Source organism: Littorina saxatilis, linkage group LG6, assembly GCF_037325665.1.
Source record: "Littorina saxatilis isolate snail1 linkage group LG6, US_GU_Lsax_2.0, whole genome shotgun sequence".
NCBI classification, from domain to species: Eukaryota; Metazoa; Mollusca; class Gastropoda; order Littorinimorpha; family Littorinidae; genus Littorina; species Littorina saxatilis.
In genome coordinates this window covers 16,057,021-16,081,365 of record NC_090250.1, presented here as the reverse complement: position 1 = coordinate 16,081,365, position 24,345 = coordinate 16,057,021, and the positions used below count along the sequence as shown (strand labels likewise).

General features: G+C 46.3%; 1 protein-coding gene and 1 non-coding gene across 2 annotated transcripts; both read left to right on the top strand.

Annotated features, from left to right (window-relative positions):
* Nucleotides 1–777: 777 nt before the first annotated feature.
* LOC138968607 (vesicle-associated membrane protein 7-like) lies at nucleotides 778–24,345 on the top strand. Its single transcript, XM_070341201.1, has 9 exons — nucleotides 778–937; nucleotides 1,653–1,804; nucleotides 2,266–2,323; nucleotides 2,691–2,740; nucleotides 3,353–3,440; nucleotides 4,008–4,095; nucleotides 19,707–19,774; nucleotides 22,243–22,335; nucleotides 22,956–24,345. Exons 2-9 carry the CDS (start codon nucleotides 1,656–1,658, stop codon nucleotides 23,019–23,021), a joined length of 660 nt encoding a protein of 219 aa, XP_070197302.1. The 5' UTR covers nucleotides 778–937; nucleotides 1,653–1,655; the 3' UTR covers nucleotides 23,022–24,345.
* On the top strand, nucleotides 7,485–7,603 carry LOC138970059 (5S ribosomal RNA). The gene has a single exon (XR_011456840.1). It is a non-coding gene; the product is annotated as a 5S ribosomal RNA (ribosomal RNA).

Below are 24,345 nucleotides of genomic sequence, written 5' to 3'. Positions count from 1 at the left end.
GTTCATGTTGCCGATTGCTTTATGTTTCGTGTAATGTTCTCAACACTAAATTTTGAGATGCACATGTCCAGTCACCGGTAGATCCTAAGCGCGCTTAACCGTCTGTGTCCATGCCAGTTCTGACCAGTCACCTTTGATCCTTTGAACTAAGCCGCTCTCCTAGGAAGAGACGGGTACCCGCGGCCGCTGGCCAGCTGGTGGTCAGTTGCGTAACTTCTTTACTGACTCGTATGGCCTAACCGGGAGTAGCTTCGCGGAGGATGCTCTTCGCATGTCTTTTGACGCGCTCCGATCAAAGCTTCGTTAAGAGGGTGTTAATTCCTTTGATCGGGTGGATCGGTTTGTTGCCGTACTGTGCACTTGATATAAGGACAACATATCATTTTGGATGATTAATGAGATGAGGATGATTATAATGATGATGCTGTGGTTCCAATTTTGCAGGTGGTCCGCAGTCAGTGTTAATAGAATTCAGTCACTGTCCTGGACCGGCGGACACGCAGACATACATAATAGGCTTAAAATTATAAACCCTGACCTCTTCTCAATTCCCAGCCGTCAGTCGGAAAAACAGTTTAAGTCACATATTGACTAAATGCGAAAAGACGTCAACGACTACAAACAAAATGAAGAAAAACAAAGTGATTGGTAGTAAATAATGGTCATGTTCAGCTCCAGTGAAGTTGTGACAGTACCCCTGAGCTAACGAAACCCCAAAATTCGGTCTACGCTCTTACTTCCCCCTGAAACAAGGGACTTAACAGAGCAGCATACAAGAGTTATCCTTCGTTGTTGTCAAAAAGTCATGTGAATAATACGTCATTTCCACTGATATTTTGGCACAGAAGATTGTCAACAATACGAGACAGTACTACAGGAATAGTGTTGTTATTCTGTTATATCAAACAACATACACTTTCGGAGGTTGTAAGCTGCTGTAAGTAGTCCTCTTTTGTATTTACGACGTTTGTATGTCAGTCTCAGAAGTGAAATTCAGGTGCTTCCTCGATGTTTATCCGTATGAAACAAGTTTTGTTTGTGTTCGTCATTGTTTTAATTTTAACAGAATGAGTAAATCTACATCAGAAATGGTAACAGCTTTAGATACTTAAAGTACAGTTAGAAAGAGTATCATAGTTATCAGAATCTGAAATACTAATGTACTATTTTTGTAGTTGTAGTAGTAAAGTACGTTACATTATTTTACCAAGACTCATTCAGTCATTGTCTGAAATGAAAGTGAAACAAAATCCTGTGGTAATGGAGATAGCCTATATCTTATGAAGATAAAGCTATGATCAAAGAGATAAAGTGATTGAATTTGCCCAATTATAATGAGGTTGTGGCTCAAGAACTGAGGAGAATGTTATAATCGGAGCTCGATCGGAGGCTTGACAACCAAAGTGCACGCTTTGGTTACAGAGACCGAGGCTCAGAAACTGATGAGTTGTTGATAAAGATATGTTTTCAGTCAAATTAAAGAATTGTAATCTTTCTTGTTACCAAAAATGTTATGGAGATAATTTTTAGGCTTAGAAAGACGTCATATTTGATTATGTTATAACTAAGACTAAGAGTTTAACTTTACAATTATTCTGTGAAAGCATACTGTGCCAAACATATTTTAACACTGCTGGTCAATCTGTGTGCAGACGATGCCGATTCTATTCAGCCTTGTGTCGCGAGGCACGACCGTGCTTGCCAAGTATGCCAGCTGTGCAGGCAACTTCACTGAAGTGGCAGAACAGATTGTTGCCAAAATCCCACAGAACGAAAACTCCAAATTAACGTATTCACATGGCAGGTATATAACTTGAATGGAAGAGTTGGTGTGAAAATTAGTTAATTAGTCTAGTCCAAAAATACCATGTATAGATCTGCAAGCAATCTTTGAGTTTGAGACAAGAAAAAATATTATTAATGTGCAGTACACTAAATGTTTTTAAATCTAATTCTAATGCTTCATCATTATCTATCCGTAGGTTAGTGTTATAACTTGTATTACATTTGTATAGCAGGCCTAAAGGTACATTTGTTTTAAAACAGATCTATACTAATTAAGCGCTTGTTTTTGATCTAAAAAAAAGGGTCATATATATATATATATTTCTGATGTTTTATATATATATATAGATGGTGAATAGGAGGATTTTTTAGGTTTCTTTGTTGATAGGATAAAATGCATCGTTTCATGTCTAGGACATTAAAGACTTATTGTAAATTGTTTGGGTTACATTGACATTTTGTATGACTTTTTCCTTGCAGCTACCTATTCCATTACATTGCAGAGGAAAAGATCATCTATCTCTGCATAACAGATGATGTGAGTATGGTGTGCATGTAACTGTTAAGAATTCTGTTTTCACTGTGTTCATCAGTTAAACTGCCATGTCATGCATTTGTAAAGTCTTTCTTTTTTACAGGCTCCATTTTATTTTGTATTTTGTTTAAGCTTACTTTTTGTCTTTGGGAAATTGATGATTTTAAAAACTGAGTAGTAATTATGTTCTTAATACAGTGTAATTGAGAATGATTAAGTGACACAACAGTGAGATCTTCTGTTTTAGAATACCACTCAAAAAAAATCTACAATATGTTAAGTCAGACCTGCAAACCTGATTGAAATTGTGAAGATGACGTATTGTGCCAGTATTAATAATAATAAGACCTTCTTTTCTTTCCCTTTGCAGGATTTTGAACGGTCCAAAGCCTTTATGTTCCTGAATGAGATAAAGAGGAGGTTTGTATGTTTTTGTCGCTTCGCTCCGTCTGGCTTCAATTATAGGGCTTTGGTTGGACGTTTTATATCTACAAAGATGAATTCAAAGTTTAATCAAATGAGAGCGTATAAATGTGTAAATTGTTATACAAAATACTAATCAGTTGTTAATTGTATACACAGTGTTTCTTCTTTTTCGTCCATGGGCTGAAACTCCCGCGTTCACTCATGGTTTTACGTGTATGACTGTTTTTACCCTGCCATTTAGGCAGCCATACGCCGCTTTCAGAGGATGCATGCTTGGTATTTTCGTATTTCTATAACCCACCGAACTCTGACATGGATCACACTCACAGGATCTTTTCCGCGCACTCAGTTGTACACACTACGGCCTACGGGGGATAAGGCACCAGCAGTTCTGCACATAAGTTGACCTGGGAGATCAGAGAAATCTCCACCCACCAGACGCGGCCGGGATTTGAACCCACGACCTTCTGCTTGGGAAGCCGGCATCTTATCCACCAGGCCATTGCGCCCATCATACGCAGTGTTTAAAGTTAATATTCAGTAAACACAGGAAGTGTCAGCTAAATGTGATCCTCGTACAACTGTATATATTTTGTGTGTGTGCAGGTTTCAGACACAGTATGGTGTGCGAGCACAAACAGCCCTGCCTTACGCAATGAACAGCGAGTTTTCCAGAGTCATGGCAACACAGATGGTAAAGCTTTACTTTTTTGTTATGATAGATATTTCATTTAATTCAGTGTGTGAGTGAGTGTTCGCCGTATTTTTTACGCATGATTGTCTAGAATACGATCAGTACGGTCAGTGGGAAAAAAATACGACGAGAAAAATTCCTAGACTACTTTTTTTAGAAACGCATCCGGAAGACACATGATTACAGTTTTTGTCAGTAAACATTGAAAGAAGCATTTGTTTTAAATGTATTGGTAAACTTAATTAACGGAGCGACGGATGCGTGTGAAGCATTTTTGAATCATTAATGTTCAAATGATGTGCATATCGCTCATTCTTTCTGAAAATACTGTACATCAAATTTGAATGAGAATACTCCAAATGCAAAACAGCAGACTAGGGGTTCCCTGGAGGTCTGATCTAAGTGTACCTTTTGAAATGTTACTGTTCTTGATGATGTTGATGTTTCAGGGTAGTGTGTTATACATCAAAATAAACTGGAGGTTTGGAGGATGAGATATATCATGAATCAGAGACATGATTGTATAGTCCTCGTGAGAATTTGAAGAATCGTTTTTTTCTCCTCCAGAGAATTGCATCAGACGAAAGGCCTGACCAGTTGACCAAAGTCCAGGAAGAAGTGGACGAGCTTAAAGGAATCATGGTTAGAAATATTGGTGAGTGAGACTTGACAGTTTTGGCAACAAGAAAAAGCAAAGCAAATAAAACAAACAAACTAAAAATAAAACAAAACAAGAATAACAAGTCGCGTAAGGCAACAACAATACAACATTTAGTCAAGCTCAGTCGAACTCACAGAATGAAACTGAACGCATCGCATTTTTTCCGCAAGACCGTGCACTCGTAGCATCGTCTGTCCACCGCTCGTGGCAAAGGCAGTGAAATTAACAATCCAGAAAAGCGCGGTAGCGGTTGCGCTGAGGAGGATAGCACGCTTTTCTATATCTCTATTCTTTTTAACTCTCTGAACGTGTTTTTAATCCAAACATATCATATCTATATGTTTTTGGAATCAGGAACGAACAAGAAATAAGATGAAATTGTTTTTAAATCGATTTCAGAAATTTAATTTTAATCATAATGTTTATATTTTTAATTTTCAGAGCTTGTTTTTAATCCGAATATAACATATTTATATGTTTTTGGAATCAGAAAATGATGAAGAATACGATAAACGTAATTTTGGATCATTTGATAAAAAAAAAATTTAATTACAATTTTCAGATTTTTAATGACCAAAGTCATTAATTAATTGTTAAGCCTCCAAGCTGAAATGCAATACCAAAGTCCGGCCTTCGTCAAAGATTGCTTGGTCAAAATTTCAATCAATTTGATTGAAAAATGAGGGTGTGACAGTGCCGCCTCAACTTTTACAAAATGCCGGATATGACGTCATCAAAGACATTTATCGAAAAAAAGAAAAACAAGAGGCGAAGCCTTCAAGGCTCACGTAAGAAATCGACAAACAGTAACACAAACTCAATCACTCCGTCACACATACACACACACACACACACACACACACACAGTAAGCATAGGTGACACTGTGCAAGAAAGCGAGACACTAGATCTAGATCTAGCCTACTTAAGCCTGTCCTTAATTGAGCCCGTAGTCGACTACACGAAGCTTCGCAAAGTCTTAATACCAAAAACCCGCAGCTACGGCGTGGTACTTTGACCCCAACATCGCTTCTCAAGTTTTGACATGCGAAGCTTCGCCGTAGCTCGCAACGAAGTTTTTTTTGTTTGTTGTAAGAAGAGTGCTTTTTGATTCAAGATGGACGACGAAATCAGACTCAATACCATAGTGAAGAATGCACTTATCGACTTTGGTCGATATCGACTAACCTCCTACCTGTATTATTTCATACTGCGATGCATTGACATGTCGAATGAAACTCGAAATCCCAGCGCTCACGCCAACTGGTCCCGGCCGTGCTCAGTCAACGAAATAGAACACATACAATTAACTTACGTCATCATCAAGTACGTAAAGCACAATTAAATTACATATTCTTACTCAACTCACATAGATAGCAATAACTTCGTTTGGTTGCTAAGACATTGAAGCACTCTTACATGGTAACATGGGGAGATAACTCTAAAACAAAAACCACATGCCATATAAGGCACGGTCCGTGGTGGTTATCTCCCCTACCGGTGCCCCGCGCATGCGCAGGCTGTATACCGGTAATACTCATTCCTTTTTCTTCAACGCACGGAGCAAGACGTGCTGTAGTACTCTGGCTTTGATCTAAAGCTATTGGTCTTCACGGTGGTGACTGACCATCGAATCTTGGTAACGCTGTTGTTGTTTCATCTCTACTTCAAGTATTGGGTGAGAGCTTTCATTTTTATTACCAAGACGCGTTTGATTTAACTTTTGGAGCGTGTTGCAACTTGTGTTTTGGTTCAGTTTTGTCATACAAAATGGCGGACAAACCTTAAGATAAAGAGAGTGAGTGAAAACTCGGAGTTCGACCAGACAGGCTTGCTCTTCCAGTTCTCAGTCAGGCAATGCGACCAATCTAAAGTTAAGGTGACTACTACCACTGCGTCTCGTACTCAGAAAATTTTCACTGAGCGATAACGTTTCTGTTTACGTTTTCAACCCGGCGAATGATGAATTGTGTTCGGTTTCGATTGACAAACCTACCTCGTCTGTTGCGGCTTCTTTCAAGAAAGTTCAAGCGCCTAGCGCTGTTTTAGCTTTGACTAAAGCCGATTTGCTGGCGATATTATCGTCTTTTTAGACAGAGGTGCTTGTTTTGATCTCGTCGGAAAGGGCAAATAGCCTCGCGTGCTGCTCTGCCTCTTCCCTCGGGTGTTGCAAATGTTCATTCGTTTGCGCGGGTTCGCTCCGAACCTACTGCGACGGTCACGTCCGCTGGCGTGGTCGCAGGTCCAACGACGGTGTTGGAAATGTCGGACTCATCTTTTGACAAATTCTTGTCTGAGTCTAGGACATCAGCACCTCCGGGTGTTCTTGGCGAAGTACGCAAGCCTTTGACGTCGGTTTCCGTTTCGGCGGAATTGCACACCGATCGTAAGGGTTGTCAATATAACACTTACCTCGACAGTACTATTCTTGCACATTATCTATTATAGGCCGAAAAAATTGGACAAAACGCTGAGTGGGTACAATTATCTCCCATAACCATGCGCCACCGTGGATCCCAAGCACTGTCCGAGTGCTTCCCCCTTACAGGATGTAGGTGGCGCGTCCTCTTTCTTTTTTCGCGCGTGTCAGACCGGCTGTGTTTCTGCTACGCTCCCGGATTATTTTGGACTAAGAGGCTCCTTTTCTGTGTGGACTATCACCTGTTGGATTATTGTGTGTTATTCCACTTCTGGCTTGAGGCTACGTTGTGTTTCCTTCAACTTGTGCCTCCGTTTTTGTGTGGCGGACTCGGCGTGCCTCCCGTCCTACTTCGTGGTGACCGGTCGTCTGCTTCTCGTTTCGCCGCATTCACTTGAGTATTGACCTAAATTTTCTTTGAATTTTGTTAATTCTCGGTCTTTAAGGGTACGTACAGGGCGAGGTAGGATGTCTCGTCCTGTTTTGGGCTCTGGTTCTACGGAACCAGAGTCTGCCGGGGGCAACCCTTCTCCGGGCGCCCAGCGTCATGTTTTACGCACGGAGAAGGGGATCTTTCGGCGCTCCGACTCTCCCTCCCCAAACGCTTTGCGTTTGCGGCGAGGGAGGGCGGAGAAAGCCTGTTTGAGCAAGCTCAATGCGAGCTTGCTCAAACAGGCTGGGCTTGAGCCTGGGACTTCGGGCGGGGCTGCGCCGTCGAAGGTTCGGGGAAGTTCGAGGGGAAAGAAAAAGCTTCTTTCTCCTTCTCCTTCAGTGGAACAGGCTTCCCCCCCTTCGACGCCGTTGTCCGGCCCTCAGTCTCAGGCTTCAGCTCCTCCCGGTTTCGAGCCTGGGGGGAAGGTTTCCTTCTCCCCCCTGGCTCGAATCCGGGGGCAGGTCGATTCCCAACCCTCTTTGGGGGTTGGTGAATCCGATCTAGGGGCTACTGGAGAGACTCAGGTTTTGACAGCCAACGGCCATACCACGTTGAAAACACCGGTTCTCGTCCGACCACCGAAGTTAAGCAACGTCGGGCCCGGTTAGTACTTGGATGGGTGACCGCCTGGGAACACCGGGTGCAGTTGGCATTAAAATCTTTCTTTTTCCGGTGCCTCTCCTGTGCCCTCCTCGGTTTCCACCGCTGTGGAAGCCAGGAGGGACACGGGTCCTCCTCTGAACTCCCTCGCTGGGTCGTCTGCTGCTGTTTTGACAGTAGTTTCGGCCTCCTGGGGGGGGAGATCGGAGGAGATGACGGGGTCTCTGAATTCCCTCCCCGCTGGGGTTGGGATGCGAATTGACCCCGTTCAGGGCGGTCCTGTGGGGGCAGGGGTTTCAGGCTTCGTGCCTACGACCACTGCTACTACGGTTCCCTCTGACGTCCGTGTGACTGGTGGCTGTCCCTCTTGAAACGCTCCGGCCGACTAGTTACTGGACGTGGAGGTGTTCGACAGAACGTGGTACTTCTGTCGAATGGTCAGGGCGACGGGAACATTGTTTCTGTTGCTCAGACCGACACCTCCGACCGGACCGTCTTGACCCCACGCCATTCCTTAGCGTCTGGTGTTCGGGTGACGGATGGTCCGGACCAAGGGTCCGGAACGTTCCAGGCTTACGGGTCGGGATCGAACCGGACCCACGGGTCCCGACTGGACTTGACCTCCGGGTTTGGTCCGGACGGGACCCATGGTACGGGACCGTACCGGACCTTAGGGTCCGGTGCGGGACAGTACCTCTGGCCCTTGCCGGACCCCCCGGACCTACGGGTCCGGATGGTACGGTACGGGACCAGTGTTTCGGTCGGGACCGGACCACCCGACCACCTCTGTTGGTCTGGGTGGTCTGGCACCGAACCGGAACACACCGGACCTACGGGTCCGGAGGGTACGGTACCGGACCAGTGGTCCGGTCGGGACCGGACCACTCGACCACCTCTGTTGGTCCGGGTGGTCTGGCACCGAACCGGACCATGCCGGACCTACGGGTCCGGATGGTACGGTATGTCCACGTCCGGACCGAGCCACCCGAACACTTCTGTGGGTACGGATGGTTCGGTACCGAACGGGACCTCCGGATGGTACGGGACCGGACCGAATCTACGGGTTCGGATGGTCCGGTACCGGACCACCCGACCACCTCTGTTGGTCCGGATGGTCTGTCACCGAACCGGACCATACCGGACCACCGGACCTACGGGTCCGGATGGTACGGTAGGTCCACGTCCGGACCGAACACTTCAGTGGGTACGGATGGTTCGGTGCCGTACGGGACCTCCGGATGGTATGGGACAGGACCGGAACACCGGACCACCCTACCGGATCGGTCCGGACCACCCGACCACCTCTGTTGGTCCGGATGGTCTGGCACCGAACCGGACCTACGGGTCCGGATGGTACGGTATGTCCACGTCCGGACCGAGCCACCCGAACACTTCTGTGGGTACGGGTGGTTCGGTGCCGAACGGGACCTCCGGATGGTGCGGGACCGGACCGGACCTACGGGTCCGGATGGTCCGGTGCTGGACCGGTGGTCCGGTCCGGACCGGACCACCCGACCACCTCTGTTGGTCCGGATGGTCTGGCACCGAACCGGACCATACCGGACTTACGGGTCCGGATGGTACGGTGTGTCCACGTCCGGACCGAGCCACCCGAACACTTCTGTGGGTACGGATGGTTCGGTACCGAACGGGACCTCCGGATGGTACGGGACCGGACCGGAACACCGGACCGGAACACCGGACCACCCTACCGGACCGGTCCGGACCACCCGACCACCTCTGTTGGTCCGGATGGTCTGGCACCGAACCGGACCTACGGGTCCGGATGGTACGGTACGTACGTCCACGCCCGGACCGAACCACCCGAACACTTCTGTGCGTACGGATGGTTCGGTGCCGAACAGGACCTCCGGATGGTACCGGACCTACGGGTCCGGACCTACGGGTCCGGATGGTCCGGTGCGGGACCACCCGACCACCTCTGTTGGTCTGGATGGTCTGGCACCGAACCGGACCATACCGGACCACCGGACCTACGGGTCCGGATGGTACGGTATGTCCACGTCCGGACCTAACCACCCGAACACTTCGTTGGGTACGATGGTTCGGTGCTGAACGGGACCTCCGGATGGTACGGCACCGGACCGGACCACCCTACCGGACCGGATCGGCACCCCCGACCGGACCGGACCATTTCTTTTCTGATCAGACCCCATGGGTTCCTGTTCAGTCTATAAATGGCGGGGGTTCGTTGGCTGGGCTGACCCAACAGTCGCAGGGTTGTTGTTTTTCTCCCCCTTCGGCTGCTGGAGACGTTTCGTCTTTGGGGCAGGGGTCTTCGCGGCCTCTTGCTTCTGTGGGCGTTTCTTCACAGCCTGCTTCATCGCTTTCGGCTCTTCCCCCTCAAGCTCCCTACACTCCTGCTTTTGAGGAGTTGTCGGGAAGTGAAGAGGAGAGTGAGTCGGAGGACGATAGGGAGGAGGATCAGGGTCGCCCTGAGGTTAACACTGAACCTCTACCCTTGCCGGTTTCTGATGGAACTTCCGAAGCTATGCTTCGTACTTTCCAACAGTACATGACAGACATCACGCGGCGTCTTGACGTCACGGATGCCTCTCTTAAGCGTCTGTCGTCTAGTGTTGACACACAGGACGTGGACCCGGGGTCTGAGGACGAGAGGCAGGAGGCTCGTCCTCGCACAGCTAGAAGGACGTTTGAACAGTTTCAGGACGTCCTTCCCTGAGACGCCCTCTCGTCCTTTGAGTCCGCTTCGGCCCGGGCGCGGGAGGCTCACGCCGCGTCTGCCGGCGGCTCGTTTTATGAACGATCCGGCCGCCGGCAATTCGCGTTCCACCCTAGTCTAAGTGCCACGGTGGAAGCGGCAGCACATCGCCTGAGGAGTACAGATTCACGTGCAAACGCGACCTATGTTCCTCGGGAGGACGCGGGTTCAGTGCCATGCTTTCCTTTGGGAGGCGCACCTCCACTGTTTCCTCGTGTCCAATCTGTTTCGTCCCTCCCTTTTCCCTTTGACTCTCGAACTCTCCCTTTCCAGACTTCGAGTGTTTAGGGTGGGGCTGACGGTGATGTGTTCGTTGGGGAGGTGCCTTCGGTCAAGAAGGTGGAACTGAGCTCTGCTTCGTTCCACAATCTTGAGGCCACCGTTTCGTCCACAGTCGAGGCCCAATCACAGGCCTTGACATGGATGAGCACGCTGTCCACACTGTTGGACCCTCCCAATCGGGCAGAGTCCGATTCCACTCGGGTCCTTGACACGGTTCGAGTGGATCGGGCTTTGCATGCCGTGCGATCGTGCGTGACGTCTGCGGCAGAATTGGCCATTGGAACACGGGTCCACTTTATTGGCCCTGTTCCGTGATCATTTTCTGCCTACTTCTATAGTGCCTCCGGATATGAGGAAGAGTCTGAGGAACACGTTTCCTCAGCCTTCTTCCCTCTTTCATCCGGACACTGTTCGTTCTGTGGTGGAGTCCACACGCCAGAGGAACACTGATTCTCTGATGGTTGGCCTCGCTGCTTCGGCGACGGCGGCGGGGAGTAAGAGAAGTGCTACAGTCACCTCCAGCTCCCAGCCTCAGAAGAAGAAGAAGAAGCCAGTTTCACTGCCTCCTTCTTCCTCCTCTTAGGCGCCTGTTGCGTTCCCAAGCAAGACGAAGGGTGCTCAGACAGGTAAGGGGAAGCAGCACCACCAGGGGGGGTGGTCGCAAGCCTGCGCCTGCCCGCCAGCAGAATTTTCAGTGAGTCCCGGCCCTACGTTGACGCCCCCTCAAGTTGCCCCTCTTTCGTCCGGCGGTTCCCTTTTTTCGGGCCCGCGGCATGTGGGGCAGACTGGTCTCCAACCAGTTTTTCTTGAGGGTGGTGTGGTCGGGGTTTTCTCTACCGCTGTCGTCACAACCTCCATTGTCCGCTCTACCTTGGACGTTCCCCCCTCCTCGAGAGCCTGCCAGATGGCAGGCTCTTCAGGACGAGGTGAACTCGTTGGTCGAGAAGAAGGCGGTCTACCCCCTTTCTCAGCCTTCTCTGGGGTTCTGCTCCCGCCTGTTCACCGTCCCCAAAAAGGACGGCCGGTTCAGGCCGGTGTTGGACCTCTCCACCTTGAACTTGTACCTTCACAGGTGCAAGTTCAAGATGGAAACCCCTTCGTCGGTCCGGTTGGCCATCCGGCCAAACGATTGGGCCATGTCTGGGACCTCCAGGATGCTTACTTCCACATCCTGGTGGCCCCGGGGTACCGACATCTGCTCCGGTTCGTTTGGGAGGGCACGGTGTTCGAGTTTCGGGCCCTCCCATTCGGCCTGTCCTTGGCCCCTCTGATTTTCAACGGGGACAACAACACCACATGCTTAGCTTACCTTCGCCACCAGGGGGGCACCAATTCTCGGTCCCTCTCCCTGTTGGCGGAGGAGATTCTGCTCTGGTGCCAGACCAATCAGGTCCGGATGTCAGTCCAGTTCGTTCCGGGGAAACTGAACGCCCTGGCCGACATTCTCAGTCGGGGCGATCAGGTTCTCTCCACAGAATGGACCATCGCTCACAACGTTCTACAGCGTCTGTGGGCAAGGTGGGACCGTCCTCTGATCGATCTGTTCGTAACTCGATTCAGCGCTCGGCTTCCCAGGTACGTCAGCCCCTTTCGAGACATGAATGCGTTCCACTTGGACGCATTCACTCTCTTGTGGAGGCTCCTCGATGCTTACGCCTATCCCCCGACATCTCTGATTCCGAGGGTGCTGGCAAAATATCTGCAGGAACGACCAAGACTGATTTTGGTCGCGCCTTACTGGCCAACAGCTCCGTGGTTTCCAGATCTTCGCGGTCTCACCCACGTAGACCCTCTACCTCTGGATCTGGACGGGGGAGGTCTGCTCCAGCCTCGATCATGCCTCCCTCATCCACGTCCAGAGAGTCTGTGCTTGACCGCATGGCTCTTGTGCGCTCCAAACTGCTTGCACTAGGATTGCACAAGAGTTCAGTAGAGTTTTCCTTGAACGCTAAGAGGCGATCAACTAATCAGCTCTACGACTTACGCTGGAGAGCTTGGGCCACCTTCGCCTTGTCCAAGGGGATAAAGCCGCTTTATCCCTCAACACAGGACTTGGCCAACTTCCTGGTGGAAGTGTATCAAAAGAAGAGTCTTTCTTCTAAGACTCTTCTTGGATACAGATCTGCCATCGCTTCCACGATTGCGGCCGCTACTGGTCGCAGAACTGAACACTTGATCAGGTCCTCCCTCATCGCTAATGTCCTTTCGGGTATTAGCAATGCAGCGGTGTCTAAACCTCTGGTTTCATTTCCCAAGGGGGATGTCTTTCTGGTCCTCAAACTCCTGCGTAGCAATGAGTTTGAACCCCTGGCAGGCATCAGTATCAAGTTGCTGATTTTTAAGACTAATTGTTCCTCATCGCTTTAGCCACTTGCCGTAGACTCAGTGGTATTCAAGCTTTGAGTGGCCTGGACTTTGACATTGAGTTCACCACACAGCAGTGGTTGCAAGCATGGTCACGTCAGTCTAAGGTATGTTTCTTGGGTATATTTTCTTTTACGGTAGTACTGTTCGAAAATTGCCTGGGTATCTTAATCCTTGGATTTAAGTGATTTTGATTAAGGAGTTTAATACTCTACATATCACCCTCACACCACTCTGGTATTCTGTGCAAGAATAGTACTGTCGAGGTAAGTGTTATATTGACTGTAAGGCTTCTTTTTAAGCCTACTGTCTATATGATACTTACCGAGACAGTACTATTAGAGTTTCCCTCCCGCCTCCCCTCTTGATATGTTATGGGCTTTTTGAGGGTCTGCAGCTCATAAAGAAAGAGGACGCGCCACCTACATCCTGTAAGGGGGAAGCACTCGGACAGTGCTTGGGATCCACGGTGGCGCATGGTTATGGGAGATAATTGTACCCACTCAGCGTTTTGTCCAATTTTTTCGGCCTATAATAGATAATGTGCAAGAATAGTACTGTCTCGGTAAGTATCATATAGACAGTAGGCTTAAAAAGAAGCCTTACATTTCCACAAACCATCCCGGCGCTACGGACCCGGGCATGGGAGGTGAAGGGCATGTGTCTGCTGGTTCCGCTCCCTCCGTTTCGGTCGGGGCAGCTTCCGGTAGACAGGTTACAGGATCTTCCGGTTCCAACTTGTTGGGGCTGGTCGATGCTCATGCTATGCAGTCCTCTGCTGGTTCCGCTCCCTCCGTTTCGGTCGGGTCGGCTTCCGGTGGTAGGAGGGGCTTGCCTTCCGCTGGTGGCACTTTGCTGTCGGCAGGAGGCATTCATCAGCCTGTGGCTTCCGGTTCCGCTGTTGCGGCTTCCGGTAGCCTTTCGCAGGCTACATCCGCTTCCTTTCCCAGCCTTTCAGCTGGCATTGGACAGACGGATGGTGGTCCCATCCACGGATTTCCGATTTCCGGAAATTTTTCACAACCGTTTCCGGTTTCGGCTCAAGTTGCCTCACTGGATGTCGCCTACCCGACCACCCCATGAAGCACAGACTGAGAAACATCACCAAGAACCGGCTTAAACGGAGCAGTTTTGTACACGAGAGCAAGAGACTTTCTCGACAGTACAGGGAAGTCCTTCCACAGAACACTCTACCTCTGACTCAAGAAGAAGAGGAAACCCCCAAGGCAACAGAGAAACCAGACATCCAGATCTGCACCAGTGTTCCACATGTTACCTCAGGAGAAGATCAGAATGACACAGCTCGACAGGCACTCACCTTAGCCCTGATCGACGAACAGTACCCAAAAGAGGCGTGGATCCATGTATACACCGATGGATCAGCAACTAACGCCGTGCTCAATGGAGGTGCAGGCATTCTCATCCAGTTCCCTGGGGGACATACAGCTACATCCAGCGTTGCCACTGGCAAACACTGCACAAACTATAAAGCAGAAGCAGAAGCTCTCATGCAGGCCGCCTCCTTCGTTCAGGACTCCGCAGACCCTTGCTACCAAGTTGTCTTCCTCTCGGACGCCCTTTCAGTCCTTCAGGCCCTAGAGAACGACAAACTCCCACAGCTGGCCAAAGCATTACAGATGGTCAGACAAACCAGAAGAGTTGTCCTCCAGTGGATACCAGCACACTGTGGGATACCAGGAAATGAAAGGGCAGATGAGCTGGCAAAAGAAGGAGCCGTGGAAGACCAACCCGAAAACAGTGTCAGCTTTAGTGAGCAGAAGACAATCATCAAGGCATTGATGAGGCCAAGGACAAACAGAGATGACTACCACACAATGTCCAGAGAGCAGCAAGTCAACCTCATCAGACTGCGTACTGGCCACAACAGGCTCAATGCTCACATGAACCGAAAGTTCAAGCTGGCGCCATCACCAACCTGTGCCTGCGGTCAAGAGGACCAAACAGCGGAACACATCTTACAGCGATGTCCCTTACTAGATGAGGAACGAAAAGAAGTGTGGCCGTCACCAACTCCCTTGCAGACCAAACTATACGGCAGTCGACAGGAGTTGGAGAAAACGACAACATTTATCACCAGTGCTGGACTGATTGTGTAACCTCTGCGAACGCCAAGAAGAAGAAGAAGACTGGATGTCGGTTCCGCTGGACATCCCTCAGATGATCGTTATGACGCTTCTGTTGGGGATGAACAGGATATGGAGGAAGAAGCATCAGATGCAGAGGAGGAAGCTCCTCGCCGACTTCCGGCTAAGCTACATCTTTTGTTGGCTTTGGCAGCAGAGGTTACTGCACACTGCTTCTCGGAAGGGGTGTTTGCGGCAACCACTTCCGCTGCTCCTCCTCCATCAGCTTTTGCTGATTTCGCTTCTTCTCAGGAATGGGCTGAGAACTTCAAGTTTTTGGAGTCACCTGATGTGGCTTATCAACTTGCGAAAGTTTATCAGAGCGATGTTCCTCTTCTGTTAACACTTTGGTGTTGGCAGTCGGCAATCATCAGTCTTTGGCTTCCGGTTCCGCTTTTGCGGCTTCCTCTGCCTTTCCACGGGCTGCATTCGCTTCCTCTCCCAGCTTTGTGGCTGGCACAAGGCAGGTGGATGGTACATCCGTTCGTGGAGTTCTGGCTTCCGGAAATTTGTTTTCCCCAACCTTTCCGGTTTCGGCAGATGTTGCCTTGCCGGGATTGGTTTCCGGTTCTCATCCTTTCAACGGTCGTTGGGATACTACTGAACAGGAAGCTGCCATCGTTTTTGGCACAAGCAGCAGAGGTTAATACGCACTGTTTCCCTGAGGGTTTAGCAGTAGCATAGTCATCTGCCGTTACTTCACCATCAGCTTTGGCTGATTTTGCTCCTTCTCAGGAACAATCTGCGAACTTTAAGTTTTAGAGTCTCCTTTCGTGGCTTTTTCAACTTATAAAAGGTTTCTCACACGATGTTTTGCCCCACCTCTGCCTTTGCCGGCATCATATGGGGAGGCTCCTGCTTCAGGTTTGCTGTGGCTTGCGTCACATTCAGCTGATTTGAGCCTTATTTCAGGAAATTTTCGAACTTTAAGTTCTTAGATCCTCCCTCGGGGGCATTTGAACTTGTGGAAGTTTTATCAAATGATTCTCCTTTGCCACCACTTCCTTGTGGGCAGCGAGGCGGCGTTGTTTTCGCTTGCGTCACCCGCGCAAGTAACGCATCACTCGCTGAGCGCTATCCGTAGGCCTCGGTTACACCAAGCCTAAGAACTTAGTTTATTCTTTTCTTCTTACTACGGAACCGCTCCCGGTTACACCGGGCTTGAAGATCATACATCTTAATGTTCATAGCAAAGAGAAACTGTGTCTTTTTTCAAGAACAATGATCTCCTGGCTGTGAAAGATTGTGGCCGCACTTCTTTCTATTATCGTCTTTGAACAAGTCTTTGATTCGTTCTTTTCCTTGTGCAGTTACGTACTCACGGGATGCCTTTGTGTTCTGTTGGGACACATTTACAAAGGATTTAGCTTTGCTGTTCACCGGAAAGAATGCCTCGGCCGACAGTATTGTTCTGTCGGTGAGACTCTATTCTCTTCCTTGCTTGAGGGTTCTTTTCGAATCCTTTTCTGTGCACGCAGACTCTTCTCTATCAAAGAGAAACTCACAGCAAAATAAAAACCCACGGCAGGCCTGGCTTTTCTTATCTAGAAAAGCACTAAGCTGGCTGTTCTCAGCTTTGGCTTTTACCTTCTCAGCATGGCGTTTTGCCAAATACCCATCACTTTATCCCCTCGGGGCGATTCAGAGGTCGGGTTTGTTTATCTTCTTCCTGGCATGGCGCTTTGCCGCGGGGTTCAGTGGGCAAACAATAGCACGTTTTTATTCTTTCTATTGACAGTTCTGTCAACTGGAGTCTTAGTGCTTGTCATCATTCTGCTTTCTGCCTTTGTGTTTTACCACAGCGGCTGGAGGGGGATAATAGGACTGCCACTTATTGAGGTCCTTTGTTGGATACACAAAATAGATCGTAAGTGGCTACATTTTATTTCGATTCTAAGCAATCAAACAAAGAGCTGGATCATGTTAGTGTCTTTTCTCGACTGGTTCACAGACACAACCAATCATTGGATTCTCACACCATTGCTCATGCAAGGCTTTTCCATTGATTCTCTCTCCACCAGCGTAGCAGTTCTTCTGTTTCTTGTGGAATTGTTTCCCCTTGTCAGGGGAGAACATGTGTTGATTCAATCAGACAACACCACAGTGGCCTTTTTATCTCAATAAGCGAAAGGGGGGGGGGGGGGCATCTCGCTCCTCATCGCTGCCACATCGAGCATGCGAGATTTTGAGGTGGTGTTACCACCACGAGATCTTATTAGCAGTGAAGTACCTTTCTGAGAGGTTTTATGACTTGGCAGACTCTCTAAGTCAGTCGGACAAGTATGTCCACACGGATTGGACTCTATCTCACTACGCGCTTCTACTCCTTCTGGTGAATATGGAGAAGCCGCTGATAGAAGTTTTTTTTTGCCTCTCGGTACTATCACCTTCTGCTAAATGTTCGTCTCTCCGTTCCCGGATAATACTCTTGATTTTACTTGGAGCGGCCTGTCGGTCGCACATTATGGGCACATTTTTCATTGGTTGCCAGTCCTTAAGGCCCTTAAAGCTGGCAAGAGGGCGCTGTTTTTTACACTCGATCCACACGGGTGTCTACTGTACGAGAATCATTGAGACGCTCAGGGGCTTCTGCCTCAACTCTGGATTTGGTCTAGAGATCCCATAAGTGTTCAGCGGCTTAGTTTCCATGTCACATTGACTGGCTTGGAACAAATGGCGTAATATTAACGGAAAGAACTCCATTTCTCTCCGTTCATTGCAGGTGGCGAACCACCTATTCTGGCTTTCTGAATTTTCCCCACGTCTCTGTTTTAAGACGTTACGCGATATCAGTTGCACTGAAACAGCTAGGTCGCAAAATTTTTTCACTTGGGCTCTTTATAGCCATCTTGACTAAAGGAGCCTCCCTTTGGTTGGCTGAAAACAAATCTCCAGTCCCGACTTGGGATTTGCTCCTAGTTTTGGAGCTTTTGAGATCGGATTGTTTAATCCTTGACAAAATTAGCCTTATTAATCTTAACACGAGAAGCGGTCATACTTACTCTAGTAGCTTCTGAGAGAAGTGGGAGTATAGGTGCATTTTCTATCTGGTTTTGCTATAGTCATCCCTTTGGAGAAAGACTGATCTATAGCGCTTAGGTTTAATTCAAATTTCTGGCAAATAATCAGAAACCTGAGGAACCAGCTCCGATAATACAATTCAATCCACTTGCAATAGTTTGGCTCTGTTAGAGCCATATTAGCCTATTGAACATTTCTAACTCGCACTGATCTGTTTAGATCATCAGAACAAAGGCTTTTGTTTATTTCCATCAACTCTTGTAGAGGCAATGACTTAGTGAAGTCAACCTTAGCTAGATGGTCTGCCACATTGATTAGGCATGCCTACAGTGGTTGCAAGAAAAGGGGGGGGGGGGCAGTCAGTCCTCCCTCTTCAGGCAGCACGGACTCAAGAAGTCAGAGTGTGGGCCTCTTCTTTACCTGTTCTCAAGTCTTGGAGACTTACATAAGTCTTGAATGCAGCTCATTGAACGTGCAAGAACGTAGTCATGAGTTTCTATCTGCGGGATATTTTAAGTACCCGCTATTATAGTACACATCTACTAGACATCAGAAGATGCCTTTTTATATGTTTACCTACGGGACATATCTGGTTCCCGGCAGTACAGAACTTTCGGTCCGTCAGCTATTGTAGCTGCAGGCCAGATACTGGCAAGATGTTAATTGTGAGTAAATTTACCCACCACCTAGATTAGCAATCTGCTATCTATGTGAGTTGAGTAAGAATATGTAATTTAATATCAAATTTCATAAATAAATTTTGATTTAATTAATATACTTACCAACTCACATATCGAATTCCCTCCCAGCCTTCCCCGCAAATTGTATGAAGGGGTATGTGTTTCAGAACGGAATGAGTATTACCGGTATACAGCCTGCGCATGCGCGGGGCACCGGTAGGGGAGATAACCACCACGGACCGTGCCTTATATGGCATGTGGTTTTTGTTTTAGAGTTATCTCCCCATGTTACCATGTAAGAGTGCTTCAATGTCTTAGCAACCAAACAAAGTTATTGCTATCTATGTGAGTTGGTAAGTATATTAATTAAATCAAAATTTATTTATGAAATTTGATATTTGTGACGTAAAGTACTCAGAAAGAAGCACAGCGCACAGACAGACAAAGTTACGATCGCATAGGCTACACTTACGTGAGCCAAAAACGTCTGGGGATATCATACCCAGGAACTCTCATGAAACATTTCATAAAGATCGGTCCAGTAGTTTACTCTGAATCGCTCTACACACACACACACGCACACACTGACACCACGACCCTCGTCTCGATTCCCCCTCTATGTTAAAACATTTAGTCAAAACTTAACTAAATGTAAAAAGGAAGTGAATGACATGACTAATTTTGCAGGATATTGTTAGTGACGGCATTGAACAATTCAAGGCATGTGTAGAACAAAATATCCTTTTTTCTCCCAGACATCCTTACATTTTTCAGTGCCTTATTGCTTTGTTTGTTCAAACTCCTATCAAGGAATGACAGACCAATCTGAACTCTGATTACAATGAAGTATGACAAACCACTGACTGTTGTAACTCACTATCTTTGTATGTTTTAAGGGTGTTTGCTTTCTGCTTCTCTCAGATCAAATAGCGGAGAGAGGAGAACGTCTTGAGTTGCTGGTGGACAAGACTGAGGACTTGAATTCACACGTGAGTTGAACTTAAGTGTGATACTGTTGGAAGTGCTTCAAATTTTGTAAATTATAATGAACTGTTAAGAATAAGAAGCAGCTAGTGAATCATGGCTCATGTGACACAGTTGATGTAAAATGTACCAACACAAAAAAATGGAAGGGGGAGGGGAAAACTGGCACAGAAAAGCTGGGAAGAATTTGCAAAAAGGGGAACTAAGCTGTTGAAGATGAAAAGATGAAAATACCTTCTAACACCTTCTACAGAAGAACCCCCCTTTTAAGGACGGCGTTTTAAAATATAGGTATTAGCATATGTGCACGTCCTAGATACTGGGAAATACTATGGGTTGTCAACTTTGAATGACTGTCACAATATCTCTGAGCAATGGATGACAAAGGGGATGCTTTGATGTCAAAGGGGATGGATTTGACTTACTGTAACAACCAAGTTTGGGTTTCCAAACATTGCTGTGGGTTTTAAACGATTTAATTTTTAGCCAAAATGCCCCCAAAACAGCACCTAAAACTGGGACAAAAATACACCAGTCTGTGTTGCAGCTGTACATAATGGAGAATAAAGCTCTGTGAATTTTATTGTGATGTTTATGGGTCAGCTGAAGGATTATTCTCGACATACACACTCAAGAATTACATCTATTTTTCTTCTTCTGGGAGTTTGATCGGCAAAGAAAACACGTAATCGTGGGTTACCGTCGTTTCCGGTTTCAACTTCATCAAAAAATGCGATCTGCTGAACAAAGGAAACCTCAAAGTTATTCAAAGTCATTATTTATTTATTTCAACAACATTTAGGTTTTCAAAACACAGCACTACGGTAGGAAACAAATTTATTTCAGCTTATAATCGCGCTTGAATGTACCCCACCCTTGTTTCGTTTCCATCTGTAACCCACGAAAGCATGGCCACAGCAGACGACAAATCCCGCATTGCCTATCACACACGCGTTGTGAGATCGCGGGAACACCGTCGAAAGTTCCATTCATGACGTTTGACCCGGTCATGTGAATAGACAATGAGAATTTATCCACCCAATCGTATTCGTTTCCGGTTTTTGAGACGTAACTCACGACAGACCACGCTGTATCTTCACTGTTTGAGACCTGTAAAATCTTTTTTGACAATTGTAGCATATATTCATCGACGAATTTTGCGATATTTTGCTGATTAAAGCTTGATCTGGTGCAAAGTTTGAGCAGCACATGTGTTCTCATGATCGGCGCCATTATGAAATTTTCGATTCTTCTGCAACGCACGATCGACAATCGATTAATTCTCTCATTTAGGATTGTCGCTTATGGAAACTTGAAAATTTCAAACTTTCATGTATGCATAGTTATTTATCTATGTAGTCCACATGCAATAATCAAGTTTTAGTTCTTTTCTTTGGAAATAAAAGACATTACGAACTATGGTTTCCATGAAACTCACGACAGTATTATCTCTATACACATAAACCCAGTGAGCACAGATCGAAAACTTTTTGCTCACTTAAATCTTTCTATCATGTATTAAAACCCAAAAGGGTGCCCAAAACGCTAGTTGCTACATTTGACCTACAAAAAAAACTTTTGCGCCTGGACATTGCGTGGGTTACGGTTTCCACTTTCTACTTCGATCTAGTTAACTTATGGAAACTTGTAATTTCAAACTTTCATGTTTGCATATTTATTTATCAATGTTGTCCACATGCAAATTGCAATAATCAAGTTTTAGTTCTTTTCTTTGGAAATAAAAGACATTACAAACTATGGTTTCCATGTAACTCACGACAGTATTATCTCTATACACATAAACCCAGTGAGCACAGATCGAAAACTTTTTGCTCACTTAAATCTTTCTATCATGTATTAAAACCCAAAAGGGTGCCCAAAAGGCTAGTTGCTACATTTGACCTACAAGAAAAACTTTTGCACCTGGAAATTGCGTGGGTTACGGTTTCCACTTTCTACTTCGATCTAGTTAACTTATGGAAACTTGTAATTTCAAACTTTCATGTTTGCATATTTATTTATCAATGTTGTCCACATGCCACATGCAATAACTGAGCTAAAGTTCTTTCCTGTGGGATATTGAAGCCTAAAGTGGAAACCATGTAACCCACGACATAGAGCGTACTGCATGTGTCTAATTGTCATTTCTAAAGAAACCCCGATATGAAAGGTCCTCTCTTTGACAGAAAAAGATACAGGCATGTCTTTTGCACTTAAAAAAGAGTATTTCACTCAATTCAGTCCTACTTTTTTTCCTGGTGTCCATGTCCCATAGTTGTTACCCAGTATCTAGGATGTGCACATATGCTATGGACAGAAAATCTGAGAAAACAAAGTCTTGAAAGAGGGGTTCCAGTATATTTTAATTCCAAAATTCCAACGCTCCATAAAGATTTTCAGAGCAAAGCTTACAAAATCTGACTCAGATAAAAGTTGACTTTAGATATGATCCTAACGATTGACTAATGTGCAGGCGGTGTCCTTCAAGAAAACCAGTCGAGGCCTGGCTCGCTCCATGTGGTGGAAGAACATCAAAATCACGGTCATCATTGTTGTGGTGGTCATAGTAAGTATAGTGCTGCGTTTTTGACTGAGCAGTATTTGTATATTTATCGAGAATGAAGTACTAAAAGAAGATCAGTATGTTGTGTGCTGTTAACTCATTTCACTGTGTTGTAAAAAAAAAAGTATTTTAAGGTAAGGAGGTATTTTTCATGATAATAGACAGAACTAGATGCCGAACTTTTGAGCACGGGAACGTGTACGGGTAACGTCATCAAATCTAGTGTTTACGTCACACCAAGATCTGCAGTCTTGGTGGGAGCAAAACATCGTATGCATTTGGAACAAAAAAAATGAGTCACGGGTGATGCAATATCTACACGTACGCGTACAGGTCTTTGCTACACGTTCGATCATTGAGAACACTGTAATATGGGAGAAAAGAGACGTGTAAAAGATATCCAGTTACAGTGCAGGGAAAGGTTGTGAGAAGCAAATTAAGATGGAATAAATTTCGGAAATAACAATAATTCAAGAGTGTGTGTGTGTGTGTGTGTGTGCTTGTCCTTACATTTGGATGTATAATTGCATTTACAATTTCAAGGATATATATGCACAATTATACTTGAAACATGAATCATACACGATAATCCTTTACATGGGTTTATGTTTGTTTTGTTACAGGTTGTCATCTACTTCATCGTTTCTGCGGCATGTGGGGGGCTTGACTGGCCTTGCACTCGCAACTGATCTACCACATCTCAGACCTTCAAAATTAAAAAACAAACAAACACAGTTTTCTTTTTTTTAGTGGTTGTGCTGATCAAGGAGTCATTAAATATTAATATGATCAGACAATGAATGCACCCTGTAACATTTGAAATCCTGTGTTACTCGACTTCTGATCAAAATTCTCTTTGCATAAGATGTGTTTTGAGAGCAACTGATTTGTGGGTGTCAATTAAGGTTGTATAAATGCTGTGTAAATGCTGAAGCGACTGCCATAATTCTTGGATTTCCTTCTTTTCGTTATCCGGATACACTGTGACATTACATGTATTAGGGGACACGGTAGCTCAGTTGGTAGAGCACTGGACTTGTGATCTGAAGGTCGCAGGTTCGAATTCGGGGCGGGACGGACACAGGTCAACTTTACATGCAGACCCAGAGACGGAAGCCATGTCCCAATCCCGTGTCATCACATTTATGGCACGTAAAAGACCTTGGTCATTCTGACATAAGTGCAGGTGGCTGAATACACCTAAACACGCAGACACCTGGGTAGCGCGACTCCGTTGCTGCTAGCTTTCCACTGGGAGGAAGCGACCCAAATTTCCCAGTGATGAGACAAAGTAATGAAAATGAAAAAACAAAATTAGGAAACAGGTGATCATTCTCTTGTATGTGTTATGCTCCTTACTAAGAGTTTTTTTTTCGTCAGGATTAATTGTCATTCTGCAGTAATTTATTTTAGCATAAACTCAATTTTTTGTCCCTGTGAGTTTAACTTGTAGAGGTTACATGCCGAGTCTCAGTGATTATCAAAAATAATGGTTGAAGTTAGCGGATCATGAAAAATGCGAGCTTCAGCGAGCTTTTTCATGACCGCGAACTGAGACCATTATTTTTGATAATCACTGAGACGAGGTATGTAACCTCTTTATTCCTCCTTTCTTCAGTTATTCAAAGAAAAGATGAGTTTTTGTGCGAAAGTTTGATCGAATCATATTCACCCAACCAGTCTACCTGCGCAGGCGATCGATTAATGCGCGGCCGTATAGTTCCGTGCAAATCATTCAATTCTGCTAACACTTCTTGTCAGTGTCCATGTTTTGAACTAAAATCAAGTACACAGTTATGTTGTCATTCTGCTGTGGCGGTAAAGGCAGATAGTGTGTGTTCTGTTCATGTTTTGGTATCGCTCAGGAAATGTTCTTTCCTCGAATGTGACTAGCAGACGAAGTTTTACACCCGTGTTCCAACGTTAAAAACTGTATGAAGTTAAGTTTTCTGGGGCAAAATAGTGTATGAAACCGCTGCATGTTCTTTAAGTTGATTAAATGTTTGCAATTGA